Genomic DNA, 23,184 nt, shown 5'->3' on the forward strand with positions numbered 1-23,184 from the left:
TTGAAACATACTTATCAAAGTATTATGTACATCTATATCAAAAACCCTTGTAAACGGTTTTTTTTTTTTTCATTTTTTATTTCCATACTTTGGGGGCCAGGCGTGAAAGCAGACCCCACAATTTTTATGAACCACCGTTCTGCCAGATCAAACATACCCATTCCTGATCCTCGATACATCTTCTATCATTATATGCAAACAGTTTTTTTAAATAGTCAACCATATAGGAGCCTATTCGTGACCAGACACACACACACACACACACACACTTCAGCTTTATATTATAGATATATATATTAGCTGACTGCCCGGCGTTTACCTCCTCGTACGTGACGTCATACATGATGTCATCTACTATGATGTCATACGATGTCATCTGCTATGGCGTAAAAAATGACGTCATAGAAGGTATATAATGCTATGACGTCGTTGTGAACAAAAACAAGCAAACAGACAAAAATACGGTTTTTTATAATAAATATATATTGATAATAGGTGGGTGTTCGTTGAAGTATAAAACGATGTCGTTGTTTTTATAATTACTTATTATTATGATAGTTCAATATTTTAAACGCTCTGCGTTTTTCATCAGCAATATTTTTTTTCGTTGCTTTTATTAAGATCTTATGTTTTTGCTATGCTAGTGTAACTATATGTGTGTCTGCCTTATTTTAAAAAAATGAAAAAATTAGAAAATGTGTTTGAACGTGATATCGCGAATTTAATATTAATACATGTAATAACAAAAAGTATTACGTGGGTATGTCCTACTTAAACTATAAGCATATATTATGACCGTAAAAGCACACTAAATAACAAAAAACGGGAATAAAAACAGTACTATTGACCCATTACCAGAAGGTCAAAGAAACAGACTCTCGCCAATAGTCGAGTGGAAAATAATATGACAAGTTAATATATGTAGAAATTTAGATGATCTGTGTAGATTATGTCTAAATGAGAAAATTGAAATGTTCAACTTAGAAGACCTTAAAAACTATTAAACTGTAGAAGTGAAGTAGCAGACTACTGTAAACGCGAAATAAACTTTACTTATAATAACACTAGATAAGAGAAAAAAACTATTTCAACACACGTGTTCAGATAAGCGTAACTATTAGTTCAGTATACTCATAAAAAAGGGGAGCATAACTTAATGTATACAAAGACAAAAGTTAAAACGGCTACCGACCATGAGCAGGATAAAATAAATGTTTACATCGGAGATAATTTTACAGTTGGATGAGAAAATTATTGAGTTAGAGAAAATGGGCAAATTAGAAAAAGAAAAGGACGAAAATAAAAGGAAAAAGGAAGATAACGAAAACGGCAAAAAAAATTTAAATCTCTCTTTTCTTTTCCTCTTTCCTTTCGTGTCTACCTTTTTCATCAACTCGCAATTATTTCTTTATTGAATAGTAATTGGGTGTTCTTTATAGTTTTCTTTCTACATTCATTAAAATTATATTATTTACAATTAATTTTTTTATATAATGTTATTCCAGACACACGTCAACAGAGAAACATGAACACTCACTTTTTAGACGCCTCTCAGATTTATGGCTCAAATATATTGACGCTGGGTGCATTACGAACTGGAATCAATGGTAAGCACATTTTTTATCAACCCAAATTTATTGCAGTTAGTGATTGTGCAACATTTGCTTCGCTATAAACATCCGTTCGTATAGATCTCCTTTCAGGGGATATTTGTTGTCTCTAAAGACAATCAGTGCATTAAGGACTGCAAACAAGAATGCACATTTATAAACACGTGTGTACTCGGTTAGAGATTGCGTAACGCTTACATCATTATAGCCTACTGTGAGATCACGGTAATGCTAAACCGCACATTTTACAAAATATAAGGTAAACACGTACGAGCACAGTTTTTTATCAGCCCATATTCATTGCAGTTAGTGGTTGCGCAACACGTGTTAATGGAAATCGTTCCAGACAAGGCAAGAAGCCATTGATGTAAGAGGCTAACAAGACTGAAAGATGATTACCGATAAAGACATCTCCATTTCGTGTTATTGTCAACAAACGAAACCACATAATAACGTGTCTATTCTCCCGAAGTAGAATGATGTTTCATATTGTTATGTTTGACGTTCATCTTCGTCGCCAACTGTTATGTTTGCAGGTTGAACCAAATAACGTATAAGGCAATACAAATGAGGATTCAACAAAACAAAGGTAGATCAATAAGAAGTGTATCAGAAAAAGTATATTTACATAATGGTTGTCAAGTAAGAGAGTCTTGGCTGGAGAACATATCTGCTCTCGGCTCGGCCTTCGGTGGCTTCTGGTTAACACACACTCAGACTAACCGAGTCTTGCTATTTATGTGTAATATTATCCACATATGTAAATGAGTGGGTGTCACCACAACACATATTTTGTTGTTTTATTGTTGTTATTAATAGTTATCTCTAATTGGAACACGTCTATTTCTTATTCCAGGTACGATGTCCACTTTTCCCAACTCTGGGAGCGGAGAGCTCCTCCCTCAAGCATTTTTGAAAAGTGTGCGATGCAATGTACCGCAACCAAATACAAACAACGCCAGCTGCTTTACATCAGGTAAGTCAGTTTCTTACTCGTATTATCTTCGTTAACGTGTAGCACTACGTAGACTAGTTCCTTGATTCCTATGTGACGGGACACCGGACGATGCCGGGTGTCCCGTTCAGCTAGGTGAAGATAAGAATGCTTATGGCCGGGGGGGCGTGCTGATACTGTGTCAAAGATTAAGACAGGCGTTTATGATATGTTGGGAGACATGATATCTGTTTTAATGGCGGAAAAAAAGGAGATTATTTTTCTAGTTGGATCTGGTGAGAATGAGTTTTAACTAACGTAATTGATTCGGACAGTCTCGAGAATTGGGCTCCAAAATGTCTGCTCGGAAATCGGGGACCCGTGGTGTTTTAACTCAGAGACCACCAAGCTAGTTTGACAGATATGTTCACAAAACAATAGAGAAAGGGAAAAGTATAAGAAAATAGAGGGATAGAAAAAGAAATTCACAAGAGAAGAAAGAGGGGGGAATAGAAGATAATGGAGAAAAGGAAGGAAGATGCTTTTGATATAAACAACGATCGCCTACTCGAAAAAAGGAGATATAGAAGGGTTTTTGGCAGTCTTTGGCTAGCGAGCGAAGCGTACACATCGGCTCTCGCCCCGCCTGGGGTGAGAGGCAGGGGCAGAAATTTCAGTAAGGACTAACTTAAAAAGAAATCTCAATTACCTGCATCACGAAGCGCGGATAACGAAAACATGACTTTAAACAAATGTAGAATGATTGCAAATAATTATTTTATTTGGTTTAAACGAAAATGACCTCAGAGTTTTTTCTTTGTTTTTCGATTGCCGGCATAAGTGAAGATGCAGTTTATTTCAGGTATGCCCTGACGCCAGACGACGAAGACACCGACACAAAACCAGATTGACGGCCGAAGAGAACAATGTTGCCACACGGACTTGGGGTCATGCACGTTTAACGTGCCTTGAGCAGCGGAGGTATGTTTTCCAGGGACCAGTACGAGTCTGGTCACGCTAGAGGGGTCCACCACTGGACGACGCAGTCCCGGGACATCGTTCTCGTTACAACGTGATGCACGTGAGATGTCCCGTTACACCTATAGATTATCTGGATAGCAGTTTCCGTGCCTCGTTGTATTCATTTGTCGCCTGGCCGCGTGAGTGCCTCCATGTTAATCGAGGTTCTGATTTCAACAATCCATCCAGCAAAAACGGTCATTTTGGTGTCGTTTTTACACTGCGTATCAAATTATTAACGGGTTTACATTTCTTTAAATATTTAAGGAACGAGTGAATAAAAATCCATGAAACTTTGAGAAAGTGCTTACCATACTATTCAGCTACTCCATAAAAATATTTAAAGCAGTATTAGCGAAACTATGGAAAAAGATATGAATATCTGTTGATTTCAGTGTGCCAAGTTATTAACGCAGTTGAGAAAAAACATAATATACCAATAACTTGTTTATTGAAATAATTTTCAAACATTAAATGAACTAGATTAGAACTTATAACACAATAACTACATAGCAATTTCTACGTTGACATGATTAGTAGGGCATATGCGATCCTTTTTTATGAATGACTTGTAAAAGACGTTGGTCTACAGAATTAATCAAATTTGTGATTTCGTCAACAGCAATACCTCTTGGAGAGCATCCCACAAGTCATCTTTGCACTTAAATTGGCGTCCACTTGCATATACTCCAAAGGTTCTCAATTGGGTTTAAATCTGGTGAATTTGCAAGCCACTTCATCTTCTATAGCCCAAAGATCCCCAGTTGTTGCAAATACTCTTTGCTTTCGTTTACTGCATAAAAATAAGCGTTCTTCTGAACGGCAACTCTTGCTCCTTCAGAAATGCTATGTAAGCATTTGACGTAATTTTTACGCCTTCTGGGACTCTCCATAGGCCAACTCAAGTACCTCCGATAATCCCAGCCAAAATCATTTTCTCACCACCACCTTGTTGGCGCCTGAAACGCTGATGACGATGTCGTCCATCTAGGACCCATCCCTTGCTCCAGCCATCTGAGTCATCAAGAGTGACACGCACTTCATCCGTGAACAAAACTTTGGAAAAATCCGTTTTCATGTTGTACTCTGTCCATTTCTATCGGTTTGTATTTGATGTTGCTTTAATGGAGGCTTTGTCAGGGCTTAACAGACTTTGCCACTTATTTCAGAAGGCGACATCGAGTACTTTTGGGACATTCTTCAATCCGGCTTGGTCAAAGACTTCTCGACTGGTCTGCCCAGGATTGTTAACAACTTCACGTTTAATTTGGAATAGAGAACGGCGTGAAACAACTCAAGATTTACCTTTATCAGCTCTCTTACGTACCTTTATAGGGTCCTTAACAAAATTCTTCACAGTTTGATGGTACCTTCCTATCATTTTCGATATTTCGATGTTCATTTTAACTTTTGCTAGCTGTTCTGTAATAGGTCACTTTTTAGAACTACTCAATCCATCTTTACGACCCATTTTATTGACGAAACAAACTGCCTTGTTAATAATTTGACACACATCAAATACCGTGGATTCAGCAATTACGGTGGCAAGTTGTTTACATTGCGCGGAACAGTACGAAACTTTCACAGTACGCGCAGCTCAGCATTGCCAACGTTTCCGAAGCTTTTGATATGAAACTACCGGTAAGTTTCTGAAACTGGTAAAAAAAATGTTACCTGGTTAATAATTTGACATACAGTGTATTTGGAAGACTTGAAGCATTCGTTCCGAATACTCCTAAGAGGTCCACCTACCCAGGCCATTCATCCTTTCTTGGGGTGGAGTAAGCACAGGGTATCCAAAATGTTACTGAAGGATGTTGAACTTAAATAGATTCCTTATTTTTAATGAGATTTTTCTGTAATTATAACACAAATCTGACTTTGGGAAATTTGTTTTTTTAATGCAAAATTCAAACAATCTTTATGAAAAAAAATGTCTTTTAACTGTTGTCCATTTTCAGCTTCGCATATTTGTGCTCTTTCCAAACATTATTCATGACAGATTGCAGAATCTCTGGATTGCGATTTAACTCCTTTATTTCGTTCCTAATACAGTAGCGTCCAATTATTTATTTATTTTAAAAATAGGGATAAATTGAGAAAACCAATGTAAATAGTATGCTATATTCAATTTTTTTATTTCCTCTAAAGAATACGTCTTACTTAGTCATTTGTGAACGTTATATCAGCCGGCACCATGGCGAAACACCAAAAACTTGATTACTCTGTGAGAGAAGCTATTGTGAAGCTACACAAAGGAAAGTACACCATTAGAGAGATTTCAGAGAAAGTGAAACGTTCCAAGAGTGTTGTAGATAGGGTTGTTAAATCCTACAATGATACTGGCAAAATATTTAGTGCTTTTTAAAGCGGCAAACCCCGCAAAACTTCGGCAAGAGAAGATCGAATAATGCAGCATATGTCATTAAAGGACCGTTTTAAGTCTTGCACAGAAATTAAAAGGGTTATGAATAGTACCTCATGTGTTAATGTGCCAAGACTGTTTCTAAACTACTCCAAGAAATAGGACTGTTTAATCGAACCCCAGGGAAGAAACCACTTGTTAGTTGGAAGAATAAGAAGAGATTAGAGTTTGCAAACAGGTATGTAGGTTGGACATATGAAAATTAGGCAAAAGTATTTTTCAGTGATGAAAGTAAGTTTAATTTATTTGGAAATGATGGAAAAAAAACAATGCAAAGAGACGTATTGGTGAAAGATTAAGTGCAAAGTGTACTAAGAAAACTGCCAAGTTTGGGCGTGGAAGCGTTATGGTATTTGGAATGTTTTCTAGCCAAGGTACAACGCCTCTTGTCCGGTTACAAACTCGTGTAAACGCGCATATCTATAAAAACATTGTTCAAGATCATGTTGTACCAATCATACAGAATTCAGGTTTCGATACGGCTACCTTTATGCAAGATAATGCCCCATGTCACAAGGCAAAGGTGGTAATGAGTTACCTTAGCGAGCAAGATTTCGAAATTATGGATTGGCCACCGCAAAGTCCTGACTTAAATCCAATAGAAAATCTTTGGAAGACCTTAGGAATGAAAGTTATGAAAAAAAAATCCCACTAACACGGATAATCTGTAGGTGAAGCTCCAAGGAGAACAGCCTACAATTAGTATCGAGGATTGTCAAGAACTGATTCGTTCTTGTAGTCGAAAATGTGCAGCTGTCATTAAGAGCAAGGGCTCATTTACTTAATATTAATTGTACATGTATTTTTTTTTTTTTTTTTTTTGCTGTTTACGTTGTTTTTCTCAATTTTTGTCCCTTACTTTTAGACGTTCCTATTTTGAAAATAAATAATTATTATAATTCTTTTTCTATCCTTTGCAAATGATTCAAATTTTAGTATGTTATTATGGATGATAACGACTAATAGTTGTCAAAATTCCAGCTTTTCACAGTTGTTATTTCTTACAAATATTAGGTATTAAAATTTTGTCCCTTAGTTTTGGACGCTACTGTGTGTATACACCATATATATATATATATATATATATATATATATATATATATATATATATATATATATATATATATATATTATTATTATTATTATTAATTTATTTTTATTTCGGATTATTATTCTCATCTTTATTAGTTGTTGTTTTTGATCTTTTATTGGTTTTGTTTATTCACAACGTTTCGGCCAACTATTCCTCTGGCCCGTGGCGCAGTTGATAGAGACGTTCAATCTCTACAGTTCCAGATGAACATTGTCTGAAGATAGCGGTTTCAATCCCACCCAAAGCGTGCCAGAGGTTAATTGGCCAAAATGTGGTGAGACGAAAACAACTACGGATGGCAGTGATGGCTGAGAATGCAGTTAGGAGATTCGAAGTTCCTATCCGTCGCGGTTACTACCTGACGAAGACCAGAGGAATAGTTGGCCGAAACGTTGTGAATAAACAAAAACAATAAAAGATCAAAAACAACAACTAATAAAGATGAGAATAATAGTCCGAAATAAAAATAAATTAATATATAATGCTCATCTCAAAAAATGAATTCCAATTAAGGAATTATATATATATATATATATATATATATATATATATATATATATATATATATATATATATATATATATTATTATTATTATTATTATCATTATTATTATTATTATTATTATTATTATTATTATTAAATGCAACGAAAACACTTTGCGTTATGGTACTTTTTTAATTTTTCGATTTTCCGTATCATCTTTTTTGCATCAAAATCAAAAATATTAATAAAAGTTTCATAGTTGTTGCTGTCACGAGTGCTTTCGATTCGTCCACGAATCATCATCAGGTGTTGATGTAAAAGTGCGAAGGAGCGAAAATGAGAATTAAAAGTGAAAACTAAAATATACAGTAAACAGCGATACGTTAAAATATATATAGTCGATGGAAAGTCAATTAAAATATAGGTCGATTAAAAATTCGAGTATTAAAATCAGCAAGTTCGTGGACACCGTTAACAAAGTCCGTCCAATACAAACTGCGCAAGACATTTTATAACGTTACTGCTTTTTTCGAATGCGATATCATTTATAGTGGGTTGAAGGGTTCAAATATATGACGCTTCAAGAATTTTTAATTTTTTAATATTATTTTCATGTTGTATAATTTTCATGTTGTCAACGAGGACCTTTCTAAGATTCGGGGAGGGACAGTTATGTTCTTTTATCAAATGTTTATATATAGAACTAGTGTTATTTAGACGCATGTTTATTCGCCGGGACAATGTTGTCGTTGTATGTCCAATGTATGTATTATTTTCGGAGTTACATTCTCCCATAGAGCATTTGAATTTATACACTACATTGGTTTGTTCCAACGTTTTTATGGTCGGTGAGGAGTTGTTTCTAACCATAAGGTTTTGTGTTCTAAAAGAAGATTATACGGAAAATAGAAAAATTAAAAAAAAAAAAAAGAATCATGAAGCAAAGTGTCTCCATTGAATTTTATAATATTTGCTTGAATGAAAAAATGCTGACTAAATATACCAATTTCAAATATATATATATATGTATATATATGTGTGTATATATATATATATATATATATATATATATATATAAAGTTAAGTAACATTGAAACAGATGGGTGACATTTGGGAATTCTAGGCACTGTATGTGCTCTCCGCTTATCTCGGCATTTGTTTCCCGTCGACTTGTACATAAACTTCACTTGCCACTGATATTTAACAATGTCGACTCAGGGGATGTGTGGTTGGAGATTGCGCACCTTCTGCCACGAAAATTTCACGCGCAGGCACCCCTTCGAGGGTATCCATAGTCTTTTAAAGACTGAAGGAGCCCTCATATATATATATATATATATATATATATATATATATATATATACACCCACACACAAAAACGTAAGCGTGACACATAACACACTCGCTATCGTATTAATATATAGATTACATAGCATCAATGGTGTTTGAGAATGTTTTGTAGGTTAGTTAGGTACGTTCCAAAGGTAAAGCCTCCTATTTTTTTTTCATCCAAAAAGTGGAAAAGCTACAAAGACTAGAGTGGTACCATTAAAACGAGCGACTTATTGTCCTCCAGATTATTTTTGTACATAGTCACTGCCCTTCTTAATGCACTTTTACCAGAGATGTACGATGGCTGTGTACAGGTATCCAGAGTACGCTTTGTAATACGTCATTCCAAAAATAAAGCCTCCTATTTTTTAACAAAATGTCAAAGAGGTACGAAAATTGGAGTGGCATCATTAGAACGAATGACCTAATTATGCTTCAGATTTTATTTTTCTACATAGTCACCACCATTCTTAATGCCCTTTGGCCAAGAATGTCTGCTCTTGGCGTATGCCCGTAACAGTGGTTACTTTTTTTGCAGTATCACAACATCAATATCTGCAACAGAGAGATGAAACTTTCAGGTCATGCATGTATCGCAACAATACAATTCCCTTTGATCCATTCGGGTGAAATAAAAAAAATAAGCGGCATTACTTTGGAAATGCCCTTCGTATTTTTCTTTGGGTATACATGCATGTATACATACGTAATATCCTTACACATCTTCGAAAGGTAATGGTAGCCGCTTTCTAAAACGCCCATTCCGACCGTTCTCTATATCTTTCTCTGCATATATATATATATATATATATATATATATATATATATATATATATATATATATATATTACTAGCTGTACCCTTCCACGCGCTGCTGTGGCTCAAATTGGCGCAATCGAAAAAATACCAAAATGAGAAAATGCATGTTTCTGATAGTCTTAATTTCCCAGTACGAAATCAAATGGGAAAGTGTCATTTCCTAAAGTGTAATGGTTTATCCAGTGGAATCATAAGAATGCGTGAAATGAAGATATATTCATCTGTGAAAAGTCCTGTTAAGGTTGTTGTTTCTGTGATGTTGCTCATTAATTTTTTTTTTTTTTTTGCTGCAAGCCATATGCCATGCTTGGATTGGTTTATATTTCACAACATGATAATTAGTACGCCAATTTTCAATTGCAGTACACGCGGTGGAATCTCTGGCAAATATAACTGTTCGATAATTAACCATTTCATTTGCTTCCACAACAGTGTCGATAGATTTGTATGTGACTACCTTACTTAGAATTTTAAGCTGAATAATATCGTTAAGTTCATGGAGATCTTTATATTGAGCTGCAATAATAGCTCGTTTACTCAGCTAACTGGAATTCATATAATTAATTTGAATATCTGGAAAACAAACTTTTTTACCAACTCTTCTTTTGATGTAACTAAATTACGGAAGTTAAGAGTTAAAGAAATTTGCCTTAACTCGGATTAGCCGGCATTTTTCCATACCCAATTTCCCACAAGTGATGCAAAAATTTCTGTGTGGATCGAGCAGTCTGCAACTGGACTCACATATTTTGAGTTAAGTTTAATGTCTTCACATGGCACTATAGAGTACTTGAGATAAGCATTTATTTCATCTGATAGTATTGATTGAGGAATTACAGGTAACATTTGTCTGAAATCTCCTGCAAGCAATATTACTGTATTTCCAAATGATCTGACATTGCCACGTAAATCTTGCAAGGATCGACCAAGAGCCTCAAGTGATTTTTTGGTGTGCTATTGTGCATTCATCCAAAACAATAAGTTTGCATTTCTGCAATATTTTTCCCATACTAGATGTTTTGGAAACATTGAACGTGGGAGTTTTGAAAACTTGAATGTTTAATAGTAGTTTCAAAGTAGAACGATTAGTTCTTCTACGTGGTAGTAAGGTCGCAGCTATTCCGCATGCAGCAAGAGTTAAGGCTATGTCATTTTGTCATTGAATGGCTGCCAAAATCAATATAAGCAGAAAAGTTTTACCAGTTACTCCTGGTGCTACTCAAGGTAGCAATAATTTCCAAATAACTTCTATTCTCACAGTAAATAAATAGGATTTATCCATGTTTTGACAATGCCTTATTCACAATTAATTTAGGAGACTAAAATAGAATGAGGGATTAGAGATGGATAGATAGAGGGGAAGATAGAGAGATAGAGATAGAAAAGAGAAAGAGAGGGGAAATTGAGAATGAGAGGGAGATAGAGAGAGATAGAAGGATTGAGAAGTAGACATACAGAAGGGGGAGACTTTGGAAGAGAGACAGAGGAAAAGAGAGAAGGAAGAGAGAGATGGAGTGAGAAAGAGAAAGGGGCTAAAAAAAGATGGAGAGGGTGATAGAGAGAGAGGGGAGAGATGGATGAAGAGAGATACTAGGACGAGAGAGAAAGGCGGAGAGAAACAGAGGGTGAACTACACTTCACCGTTTTTTTTCCTTGGTGAGTGGAGGAGAAATTCTTCTAGATTGAGGCAATTCTTATTTTTGTTACTATCCAGAGTACCCTTTTTTGGGAGTTACACTTTCCACACATTAAAAACCGATCGGGTTATATATATATATATATATATATATATATATATATATATATATATATATATATATATAGTCATCCACATACAATACTGTTTCGCTGTTTAAAAGCTCATCAGTGCATCTAGACAGGCAACTGCCTCAAGCCAGGATTGAAACCCGACCCCCTGTACGACAGTCAAGGCTCCTAACCATTACGCTAATCGGCGGCTGCTGATCGATCGTGAATAACCGGTGTTTTGAAATCGTCCGAATTACCTAAATTCGATTTGTTTACACAAAGAGCATCGCTTTATACACTAATGGTAATTCGTGTATCACTTCTTCTCAATATGCTCAACTCAAGTTGAGGAAGAAGGGGTTTTCGAATAAATTCACAATGATTTAAATTTGTCATTATATAAAAAAAAAAAAAAAAGCATTTTATTTTCAGTCAATGTCAAAAAAAAGTTTTTTTTTAATATTGTAATATAAGATTCGGCATGCCATTTTTTATAATCCATAGATAAAACATTTGTCAACTCAACAGAGCATTTTTAATTACCATAACAGTGATAAGATCTTATCCATATGCTTTAGAGGTGTCAAGTTTTAATGATATCCAGGATATGAGAAGGTGTTAGGATCAGATTATCTAACGAGGGAAATTGGCGAGAGTGTTTGGTAGAGTTCCATGTGGAATTTAAAACGAACTGCGCACGGCATAATCGCGTTGACATGTTCTTTTTTGTTAGATCACCGAAGTTAAACAACGTGAAACCTGGCCAGTTCCAGAGGGGTGAACATTTGGAAATGCTAGGTATCATATGTCATTTTCTCATGGCCGAGACTTACCTGTGGAGAACGCTTGTGAATTTGATATTCCTCCTTCGCCAGCTATTATCGGTTCAGTGTACTTGACAAAGAGTTCATCTGTGTCCGTTACTGCGCAAGCAAAATAATAGTGGTTGAATAGTGGGTGGGGGTCATTGTCCATTGTTCGCTACACTATTACTAGACTATTATATTATATGGTATAATCACATTTACATGCCGATTTTCGCTAAACCACTGAAGTTAAGCAACGTTGAGCCTAGTCAGTATCAAATTGGTGGCCATTTGGGAATACAAGATGTAAACATCTCCCTGCAAGAAGTGCAAAAACCTAAGGTCATTTTCTCCTCTGGCGGGAATATAGAAGCGACTGATGGTCGCTTGTGAATTTCATATTCCCATGAAACTTTCTCCTTCGGATGAACCTGGTTCAACCTGCCTAGAGTGAGCACCGCTTCATTACAGTACACTATTATAAATCTTCCAGAAATCACGAGTTTTTAATTTCTGTAACTCGATGCATCAAGCCTCCAGGCCATAGTGGAATGGGACCATAAATGCATGGTAAAATTTAATGCTACTTAGAGCAAGCTTATTTCCTTTAACAGCTACAAACAAAACCTTCCTCAGCCATCGATTGCCATGATGAATAACAGCCTACTTGAGAGCTCATCGTTCAAGCTCTCCGACTTGACATTCACATGCAAAATAAATTGGGGCAAATGTATTGCGAACATAACCAAGGATGCTGCAAAGAGAGTGGGTTCCCTCTACCATACTAGAAAATTAATCACACTAGAGAGTATCATATGATTAGGAATTCATAATTCATCTATGTATGGAGTATTGTTGCCACATCTGGGCTTGTGCATCAACAATTAGTCTCTCAGTCTTAGACAGGATCCAGAAAGAGTTTCAAATCTAATATGTCCCACACTATAGGCTAAGCTACAACCTCTGTCCGTTTGCAAGTACTTTATTGGAATCTGCTTTGATGAACTCATAACACTTGTGCCCCTTCGATGTTCATACTCCCGATTAACCCGACTGATTCAAATAGCCCTTACGTTCAAGTAGTAGTATGTCTTGCTTGGATGTGGAAAAGCGTAACAAAAAAAACGATATTTCCTTTTTTATTCATTTTATTTCTTTTTATTTATTTTTCTTAGGGGATAAAAGAGTAAACGATCAACCTCCTCTGACCGCAATGTATACGCTTTTCGTGAGAGAGCACAACAGAATTGCTAAAACACTGGCTTTAGTCGACAAAAATTGGAACGACGAAAAGATATTCCAGGAGGCTCGCAAGATGGTCATTGCCGAGCTCCAACATATCGTCTATAACGAATACCTGCCAATTATACTGGGAGACGGTGTTATGCGATACTACGAACTCGCCTTAAAACCAACAGGCTACTCGAACCAATATTCAGAGATGGTCAACCCCGCAATCCGATCGGCCTTTGCCAGCGTCATGGACATGACCTTGGCCACGATGACCCGCGGTACGTTCAACGCTAATGGTAGATCCCACAAGCTGAGTTCTTCCTATTTGAATCCTGGTATATTTTATGAGAATACGAACTCCATGACCTCGATTGTGGAAGAAATGGTGAAGCAAAACCCGCAAAAGTTCGATAGGTAATTTTTTTTTCTTGAAAATGGTAAAATTATTCTTTCTTTAAAGGTAAATGTATTGGGTTTTTTTGTTTGTTTTTTGTTTTTTCGGAAGAATATTTTTTGTCAATATACAATGTTCTTATTCACTAAGACTTTCACAAAAAACACTCAACTAGCTATAACCACAATATAATTTCCCCACTCTCTATATGTACCTTAAACTAAACGCAGATTCCATGAACAAAGCTTCTTTCTCAGAATTATTCGCCCGTGGGACACTATTTCGCTGTCCTGCTCTCCGGTTTAATACAACATGGCAGCCTTCAAGTTCAATGTAAACAAATTCTTGTTCAACCGTCCCCATAAATAATCAAATTCTACCCAATTTACACCGTTAACGATTATTGCATTACCACCTTACATTCTTCAATTATTATCCTAGAGTGGCATTCGGACCTTGATAAGTGGTGACTCCTAAGTAAAAAAAAATAGTCTTTCTCATTTTTGAAGAGGTAGTGTAGTATTTCTTCTTTTGTCATGAAACCAACCTCTCAGACATTACCTCTTCCTTTGAATGTAGTATAGTACCTGTTCTGTGGTCATGAGACAATCTTTCTAGGCCTTACTACCTCCTTTGGGGAGTGAGTGGCAATGTTGTATATGTCCGTTCGTCGTGATATCATCTTTCCAGATTAGCAAAGGTATGCGACCAGAGAGAGCATATATTTGCTAATGTCAATAACGAATGAATACGATTAAAACTGGCGCCATTTTTTAATAATTTTGTTATTTTCTTCTTTCTTTTTTTTAGATTAGTAAGTGATGAATTAACAAACAGGTACCAAGAATTGGTGCCGGGCGAAGGTCTCGATCTGATCGCTAAGATTATACAAGGAGGCCGTGACCATGGCTTACCCGTCTATCTGGCATGGCTTCTATTTTGCGGTTTCCAAACACCTATTGATTTCAACGACCTTCCTTTTCATGATAATACGGCGAAACAACTGCTTTCGAGTATGTATGTGTAAGTATTTTTTATTATTCTTTCGCATAAAAGATCATCGGATGCAACATAGGTAAGATTTAATGTAAGAGGAATGACTGGTATAAATTAATCTATCCTCAGAATATATATATATATATATATATATTAGCATTTCATCCCGGCGTTGCCCGGTTGTTTAGAGGTGTATGTTAAGCAAAAAAAAAGCGGTCAATTTTTTAAATTTGACCCCTATTATGGCCCCTTAACATTTATTGTTTTTGGCTCAAATCAACTTATTAAGTTAGATCCATGTCCAAGGAACCTATATATAAAATTTAAAGTGTTTATACCCAAAATTGGCGGAGGAGTTTGGTAGAGTTCTCAAAGTTCAAATCGTTTAACCTTTACCCCTTAACAGCAAAATTTCCGACCGAAAATGGATTACAAATATTTTCCCAAATCTCCATACTCTGTATATCAAATTTCGAGTCTGTAAACTTAAAATTGACAGAGTTATTGCGTAGGAAAATGTACACAGACACACAGACAGACACGTTCACTTTTATAGATATATAGATATATTGATTATAAAGATTAATAATTATAAATTATGAATCAGTTTCAACAAGAAAAAATAAATTATGAATCAGTTTCAACAGAAGAAACGCAATTAAAGATTGTAATAGGATACTCAAATTAGAAATATTAAAATTTTCTCAATCCGCGGAGTTTCTAATAAATGTGTTCTTCTCACCAAAGGAAACATATTAGCAAATAAATATTATGGCAAAGCTATAAATTTGCTGGTACTGGCATAAATTAAAACAGCATTGTATGAAAACTAGTCATAAATGCGAAAAGTTAGTGCAAAGAGTTCATGAAATGGGAAATGAAAAATAAAAAATGAATTAAAAATTAATGATTAAAAATCGAGATGAAAGGATATGGAGTGGTTACGTATTTTCAAGACGAAATGATCATAAGATTCAATTTTCCAATAAGAAGTAGTCAGATTTATAATGTTGACAAATAGATCTAAATTAAAATCCAAAATATGTGCATCCAGGTCTGTAGAAAGATCCGTTTGCAAGCAGAGGAGAAAAAAAGATTATTTCGAATCGTTAAAGTTTATATATATATATATATATATATATATATATATATATATATCGTAAGTAACCATTTTAAAACGAAATCTACTATTTTATACCATAGTATTTTATTTATATGTTAATGTAGTATGTCTTACGTGTGTTTTGCTGAATAGTGAAAATTCACTAAACTCATTAAAGACAAGTATATATTCCTAAAAAAAATAAAAGTTGGAGAGTTTTTGTTTTCGTTTTTCCCCCTTAAACTAGAAAATATATGGTGAAGGAAAAACGTTGATGAAGTATATGTGTGTGTGTGTGTGTGTGTGTGTGTGTGTGTGTGTGTGTGTGTGTGTGTGTGTGTGTGTGTGTGTTTCGTCAGGAACCAAGTAAAACTTGTAGTCAGAAAATAAAATAGGATAAAATAAAATTTATCCATAACACTATAGAAAAGACGACAAGAACGACCAGTTTCTTTTCTCTTTAGATACTTTGGCGTGCAGCTAACTCCACTTATCTCCGTCGGTCGTCTGGTTCTATCACTTATATCTAAATCACTTGATTCGCGTGCTCCCTCCCACTTTAGAGCACCCAAGGCTTTCCCAGCTGACCATCTAAAGAGTAATTTGATTCCACGTTATTTAGTGTTAGTCACTAAACAGATAGCAGATGAAAAGAAGTATTTTAAATATCATATCCATGCTCGTTTTATTTCTGAAAATTAACGAAGCTAAAATTCGCTATTTACCTTACTTGTTAACTGAGTTAGTTATATATATTTGCATTTTTATTGTAGTTTCTCCAACTACTAGTCTCTTCATCTTAACTGAGTAATACAAATGTACGTATATATAAAATGCATTCTTGTATGCGCATATATCGTATATTTTCTGTGGCATTATGGACACACTATATTTTTACCTTATTTTATTTTCTAACTGCGAGTTTCACTTGGAGTTCTGACGAAACATGTTGAAACGTTGATAAATCCGCGCAGACTCATTCTGGTGCCTCCGTTCAATCTCGAAAGTCAAAGGATGCCCTCTGTATCAGCAGCTGTGCGTGTAATTGAGAGGGAAGAGTCGCGCAATCCCCAACCACACCTGTTCTGAATCAGTACTGTTTGAGTCCAGTGGCAAGGAGAAGTTCAGGACGACCGGAAACAATGCCGAGATAAGCGGAGAGCATATACAGCACCTGGAAGTCCCAATTGGTCACCCATTTAGTACTGACCAGGTTCAGCGTTGCTTAACTTCGGTGATCCAGCGAGAACCGGCGTGTAAACGTGATTATGTTTTTTTTTATTATTTTTCTTCCTTTGAAGATTGTAATGCTGGGTATGGAGCAGCCAAACCAGCTGCCAACATTGCGCCGCTTTTTTATTGAAACCAACCGAGAGCTCTTTTTAGTATCCTCGCTGTCCCCTTAAGTGCAATTGTCTGAATCTCTTTTGCACTTGGTTCACCAGGAATATTAGTTAGGTAGGACTTCAGGTTCTTCTTCAGAAGTCCTGTGGCACCTATGATAACTGGTATGATCGATATCCCCTTTAGGTTCCAGTTTCTTTTCATATCATACATGAGACCTTGGTATTTGGTCTGTTTCTCTCTTTCAGCTCTGTTAAGACCGCCATCATTAGGAACACTCACTTCAATCAAGGTTGCAACTCTCTCTGACTTATTCCATATAACTATGTCAGGTTTCACAGCAGCATTTTCAAGGTAGGTAGCTGTAGGGATTACATGGTCGTAATGTATGGTATATAAGTCATTTCCAACTGTTCTTTCAGGTTGATGTTCCCAGGACTTGCTGCTACACTGGATGTTTAATTTTTTACAGATGGTCCAGTGGAGGTACTTGCATACTCCATCATATCTCGCTGTATAGTAGCCGTCCCCTAGAAGAACTTTGCAACTTGATATCAGATGACCAACACTTTCCAATTCTGTATGGCAGAACCTGCATTTATTGTCATTACTGATCCCTGCCATCTTCTTGAATGCATTGGTCATCAATCCCTGGTCTTGGGCAGCCATTATGACCCTTTTCTGATCGTGGTGGAGGGATCCTCTTTTGAGCCAGTCCAAAGAATTTTCTTTATCTATGTATTCCTGAGAGAGTTCCCCCAGAAATACTTTGCACGCTGATGTTGTTCCCATTCTTTAAGGTTCATCTGTTGAAAGGTCTCGGTATATTTCTGCCGGCTCTTTCTTGTTATTTCTGCCGTATTATGCCGCATGCAGACTCATTACAATGTTTATATAATAATTTATATGTTTATATAATGTTATTTATATAAAAGCTCTACACACGCATTGAACACTTTTAAACAAATATTCGTTTTAGTTCATGTTAACAATATATCTGAACTTAATTAATGTGTGTGTGTGTGTGTGTGTGTGTGTGTGTGTGTGTGTGTGTGTGTGTAATGCACCCGTATACGTGTGTGTAGGTTTTTACTTCCAGGCCGTTAAAAACTGGTAAAATTTATAGCCACTTAACTTAGAATGAGTGCTTTATGATGAACTTCTAGAGTAAATGTGATTAATGCCTATTAAATCAAAATATATAATTTATATATTAATATGATAGCGTGTGTTATTTTCTGTCTCATGCTTACAGCTGGATCGTTTAATGGTTATGTACTTCCATTTCTTGTAGTAAATAATGTTACCAAGAATTCTTCACTTGTTTTGGTTTCGGTTTAAACTATAGCTGATGGAACTCAAGTATTTGATTTGTTTTATAAATAATTTTACTAAGAAATCTCCATAATTTTGGTTTCGGTTTCGATTATAGCTAATGGCACTCCAATAATCATTTTTTTTTCTAAATAATTTTATCAATAATTCTTTATAAGTTTTGGTTTCGGTTTTAGCTGATGGCACCTTAATATTTTTTTTTTTCCTAAATAATTTTATCAAGAATTCTTCATACGTTTTTGTTTCGGTTTCGATTATAGCTGAAGATACTAATGTTATATATATATATATATATATATATATATATATATATATATATATATATATATATATAAACTGATGAACCCAAGTCATATAGATATATTTTTTATTTTTGAAATCGCAACTTTATAATATATAAAAATCGATAGAACATTATCTCTATAATTGTTGCAATATTTTGGAATTATAATGGGGTAGTTATTTAATTGCCGCCCACATCGGCAATATTTGGCACAAGGCCTGGAAAATGGGAACCCCGCAGGCTCCCCTAAAGGAGGGGCACTCCTGCAATTTTAAAAATTGCCTGAGTAACCCCGTCGGCATTCCCCGGTCGGGGCGCCTCAGGCAGCAAGCAATAAACTTGCCCCACCGGAAAGCCCGGTGGCAAGGCCTGGGAGGGTGGACCTCCTTGGTATTACCCAGGCGGTGTACCTCAGTCCAACAGGTGCTGGGCCGGTTCCCGGCCCCTCACCTGTTGGGCTGAGTGTCAAGTGACGAATCCTTAACATGTACTACCCTGTCTCCCTGCAGCCGAAGCTGCTAGAAGACCATCCCCATCAGAAAGGAATTCTAATGGGGTATGATCCCACACAGTCGGACGATTCTATTTATAAACGGTGCTGCCAAAAACTGACGAATCAAATTAATTCACGTTCTGCTACCAACCAATCAGAAACGAGAATTGCTTCATAAATATTAAACCTTTTCTGGGGCAATTTCACATGTTCTTTTCCCGGGTTTCGACACGGTAAGAATATTTCGTTCTGTGGAACTGTCTACTACAAACAAGTCACCTCCCAGGACTTGTGTGTAACAGCGAACCATCTGAAACTGTTCTGAAACTCAAAATGGCTTACACTTCTAGAGGTTATGGGCCCAGCGTGCGTCTTTATTTCGATGGAGCCGAATCAAAATTCGAATTGTGGCAAGTTAAATTTCTGGGATATCTATGAATCCAAAAGCTACACAAAGTACTACAAACACAACCTGGAAACAGAAACGACCCCGACTTCATTGAAAAGAACGCAACTGTCTTTGCGGAATTAATACAATGTTTAGATGACCGAAGTCTATCACTGGTAATGAGAGAAGCCCTGGACGACGGCTGCAAAGCATTAAACATATTGAGAGAGCATTATTTATCGAAAGGAAAGCCCAAAATTATTTCTTTATGTACTGAACTGACCTCTCTAAAACGAATGGAAGCCGAAACTATTACTGATTATATTATAAGAGCCGAGACAACTTCAAATTCTTTAAAAATGTCTGGTGAAGTTATAAGTGACAGTCTGTTAATTTCCATGGTCCTTAAGGGATTACCGAGTGATTTCAAGCCATTTATCACCGTAATAACCCAGAAAGAAAAACCAATGACTTTTAGCCAATTCAAGGTAGCACTCAGAAGTTACGAAGAAACTGAAAAAATGATCACAGAAAAAAACGAATCCACAAATATCATGAAATTTAAAAATACACACATAAAAACACCAAAATCGAATTATACCCATGCCAGGAATAAAAAACGCAACTTTGCCAAAAGCAGGTTTTTTCCTAAGAAAAGTACAAAAATTATTTGCTATAATTGTGGACGACCTAATCACAAGAGTTTCCAATGTAGATACAGGACTTAAAATGGCGACTACATTAAAAATGTAGAGAGCTCTGTTAGCGAACATACATTTTTATTTTCGTGTACATTTGATGCGTCAACAAACAATAATAATTTTCTTGTCGATTGTGGGGCCACGGCACATGTGATTACAAAGGAATCTGATTTTATCAATTTTGATCCCAACTTTAAGCCACAAAATCATTTTGTAGAAATAGCTGACGGGAGTCGAGTCAATGACATCGTTTTGAAAAGAGGCAATGCGAAAATCTCGCTAAAGAACAATAAAGGTGAATTGTGTTTCTGTATTCTAGAAAACGCTCTTCTAATCCATAAATTTAAACAAAATATATTTTCTGTACAAGCTGCCACAAAACAAGGTGCAAATATAAACTTTAGCCCCAATAAATCAAAACTGGTATACCCAAATGGAACTGTATTCGACATTAAAGAAAATGGAAGACTATATTATTTAAATAGCGTAGTCCATCAAAAATCGCCTGCCATGATCTACAGACATGGCATAAAATTCTTGGACACTGCAATATTCCTGATATCAAAAAGTTGCCGACTGTAGTTGATGGAATGCGAATACAAACATCAAAAACCTTCAACTGCGACGTCTGTACGCAAGGGAAAATGACAAACTATCAAAACAAAATACCAGACAAAAAGGCCAAAAACATCCTATCAATGGTGCATTGTGACTTGAACGGTCCCGTAGAACCGATGGCCAGAGAACATTATAGATACGTGTTGAATTTCGTAGATGACCATTCAGGTTTAATAATGGTTTACTTTTAAAGAACAAATCTGATACCCTGCTAGCAACTAAGAAATATCTAGCCGACATGGCCCCCTACGGTGAAATCAAGTGTATTCGCTCTGACAACGGTACGGAATTCACCAATAAAGACTTTGAACTTTTACTAATTAACCATCATATCAGGCATGAAACATCAGCTCCTAGATCGCCACACCAAAACGGGACTGCTGAACGTGCGTGGCAGACACTTTTTGAAATGGCAAGATGCCTACTCATTGAATCAAAACTCCCTAAAAACCTCTGGGCGTATGCACTTATGGCGGCAGCCTATATACGCAACAGGTGCTTTAACAAAAAACTATTTAAAACTCCATATGAATCTTTCTGCGGTAAAAAAAAAACAAATTTAAGCAGAATGTATATATTTGGTTCAACTTGCTTCGCATATATAGATAAAAAGAGTAAATTGAATATTAAAGCCGACAGAGGTATATTTCTTGGATACGATAAAAACAGTCCAGCCAATTTAATATTTTTTCCCGAAAAAAATAAAATAAAAAGAATCCGGTGTGTAAAATTCACAGACACGTTTAATTTTACAGACGAAACCCCGTCATATGAAGAGGATGAAATTATATTACCTCAAATAATTAGAACAAACAAAAACAATAAAAATGACGGAGACGAGAGTGTCCATGATGATGATGATGATGATAAAGTAGAAAGATATCCCAAAAGAAATAGAAGACGACCAGATTTTTTTGTGGTCGACAATATAAAGGATTATCAAATCGATTATTGCTATTCAATGGAGAATGCGCCAAAAAGCTTCAACGAAGCAATTAATTCAGAACATTGTGATAAATGGAAAATTGCCATGAAAAAAGAAATAGATGCCTTAACCGAAAATGATACCTATACGGTAGTGCCTCTCCCAAGAGATAAACATGTTATTTCTACCAGATGGGTCTTTACAAAAAAGAGTACAGCATCAGGCGTAGAACAGTACAAAACAAGATTTGTTGCTAAGGGGTGCTCTCAGATTTACGGTAAAGAATACTTTTCTACGTTTTCACCGACCACAAACCTAACGACAATCAGAATTTTACTGCAAGTCGCATCACAATATGACCTAAACATCCATCAAATGGACGTAAAAAATGCTTATTTGAATGCCTCAATAGACTGTGAAATGTATATTACCCCTCCAGAGGGATTTATAATGAAAAATAAAAATAGCGTGTGGCGACTTAACACGTCATTATATGGTCTAAAGCAGAGTGCTCAGTGTTGGAACACAGTATTCCATGATTATATTATTAAACAACAATTTAGACAATGCGCTGTAGACCTCTGCTTATATACCCAACACAAAGACGATAAACTACTGATTTTGGTTTTGTGGGTCGATGATATTTTAATCGCATCAAATTGTGACATAATGTTAACCGATGTTAAAAACAAATTAAGTAAGATTCAAAATGACCGATCTTGGCAAAATATCCTGGTTTCTGGGGATAGAATTTACTCAAAGCAAAGGACTTGTTACGATGACTCAATCGAGATACATCGACAAAATACTATTAAAATTTGGAATGGGAGAGTGCAAGAAACGCTCTACACCGGTCGAAAATGATATTAATAAAAATATACACACAGAATCTGAAATAATAAATGACACACAATATCGCGAAATTATAGGTAGTCTTATATATTTAATGACTGCAACCAGGCCCGACATATGCTATACGGTAACAAAACTGTCACAAAAATTATCACGACCGACAATGAAGGATTTAAACAGAGCTAAACAAGTCCTACGTTATTTAAAAGGAACCAAAGAACAGAAGTTAGTATTTAGAAAATCAAGAA

At 35.8% G+C, this 23,184-nt stretch overlaps 1 protein-coding gene across 1 annotated transcript in view; it reads left to right on the plus strand.

Moving 5' to 3' along the window:
- Window positions 1-23,184, plus strand: part of LOC145277998 (immunomodulatory peroxidase-like) — a 95,252-nt gene that overhangs the window by 51,392 nt on the left and 20,676 nt on the right. The window contains exons 9-12 of the mRNA XM_080130168.1: window positions 1,506-1,607; window positions 2,467-2,586; window positions 13,448-13,919; window positions 14,710-14,922. Of these exons, the coding sequence (XP_079986294.1) occupies window positions 1,506-1,607; window positions 2,467-2,586; window positions 13,448-13,919; window positions 14,710-14,922 (907 nt within the window). The remainder of the gene's footprint in view (window positions 1-1,505; window positions 1,608-2,466; window positions 2,587-13,447; window positions 13,920-14,709; window positions 14,923-23,184) is intronic.

Source organism: Euprymna scolopes, chromosome 6 (assembly GCF_053919585.1).
Source record: "Euprymna scolopes isolate OS-2025 chromosome 6, ASM5391958v1, whole genome shotgun sequence".
Classification (NCBI taxonomy): domain Eukaryota; kingdom Metazoa; phylum Mollusca; class Cephalopoda; order Sepiida; family Sepiolidae; genus Euprymna; species Euprymna scolopes.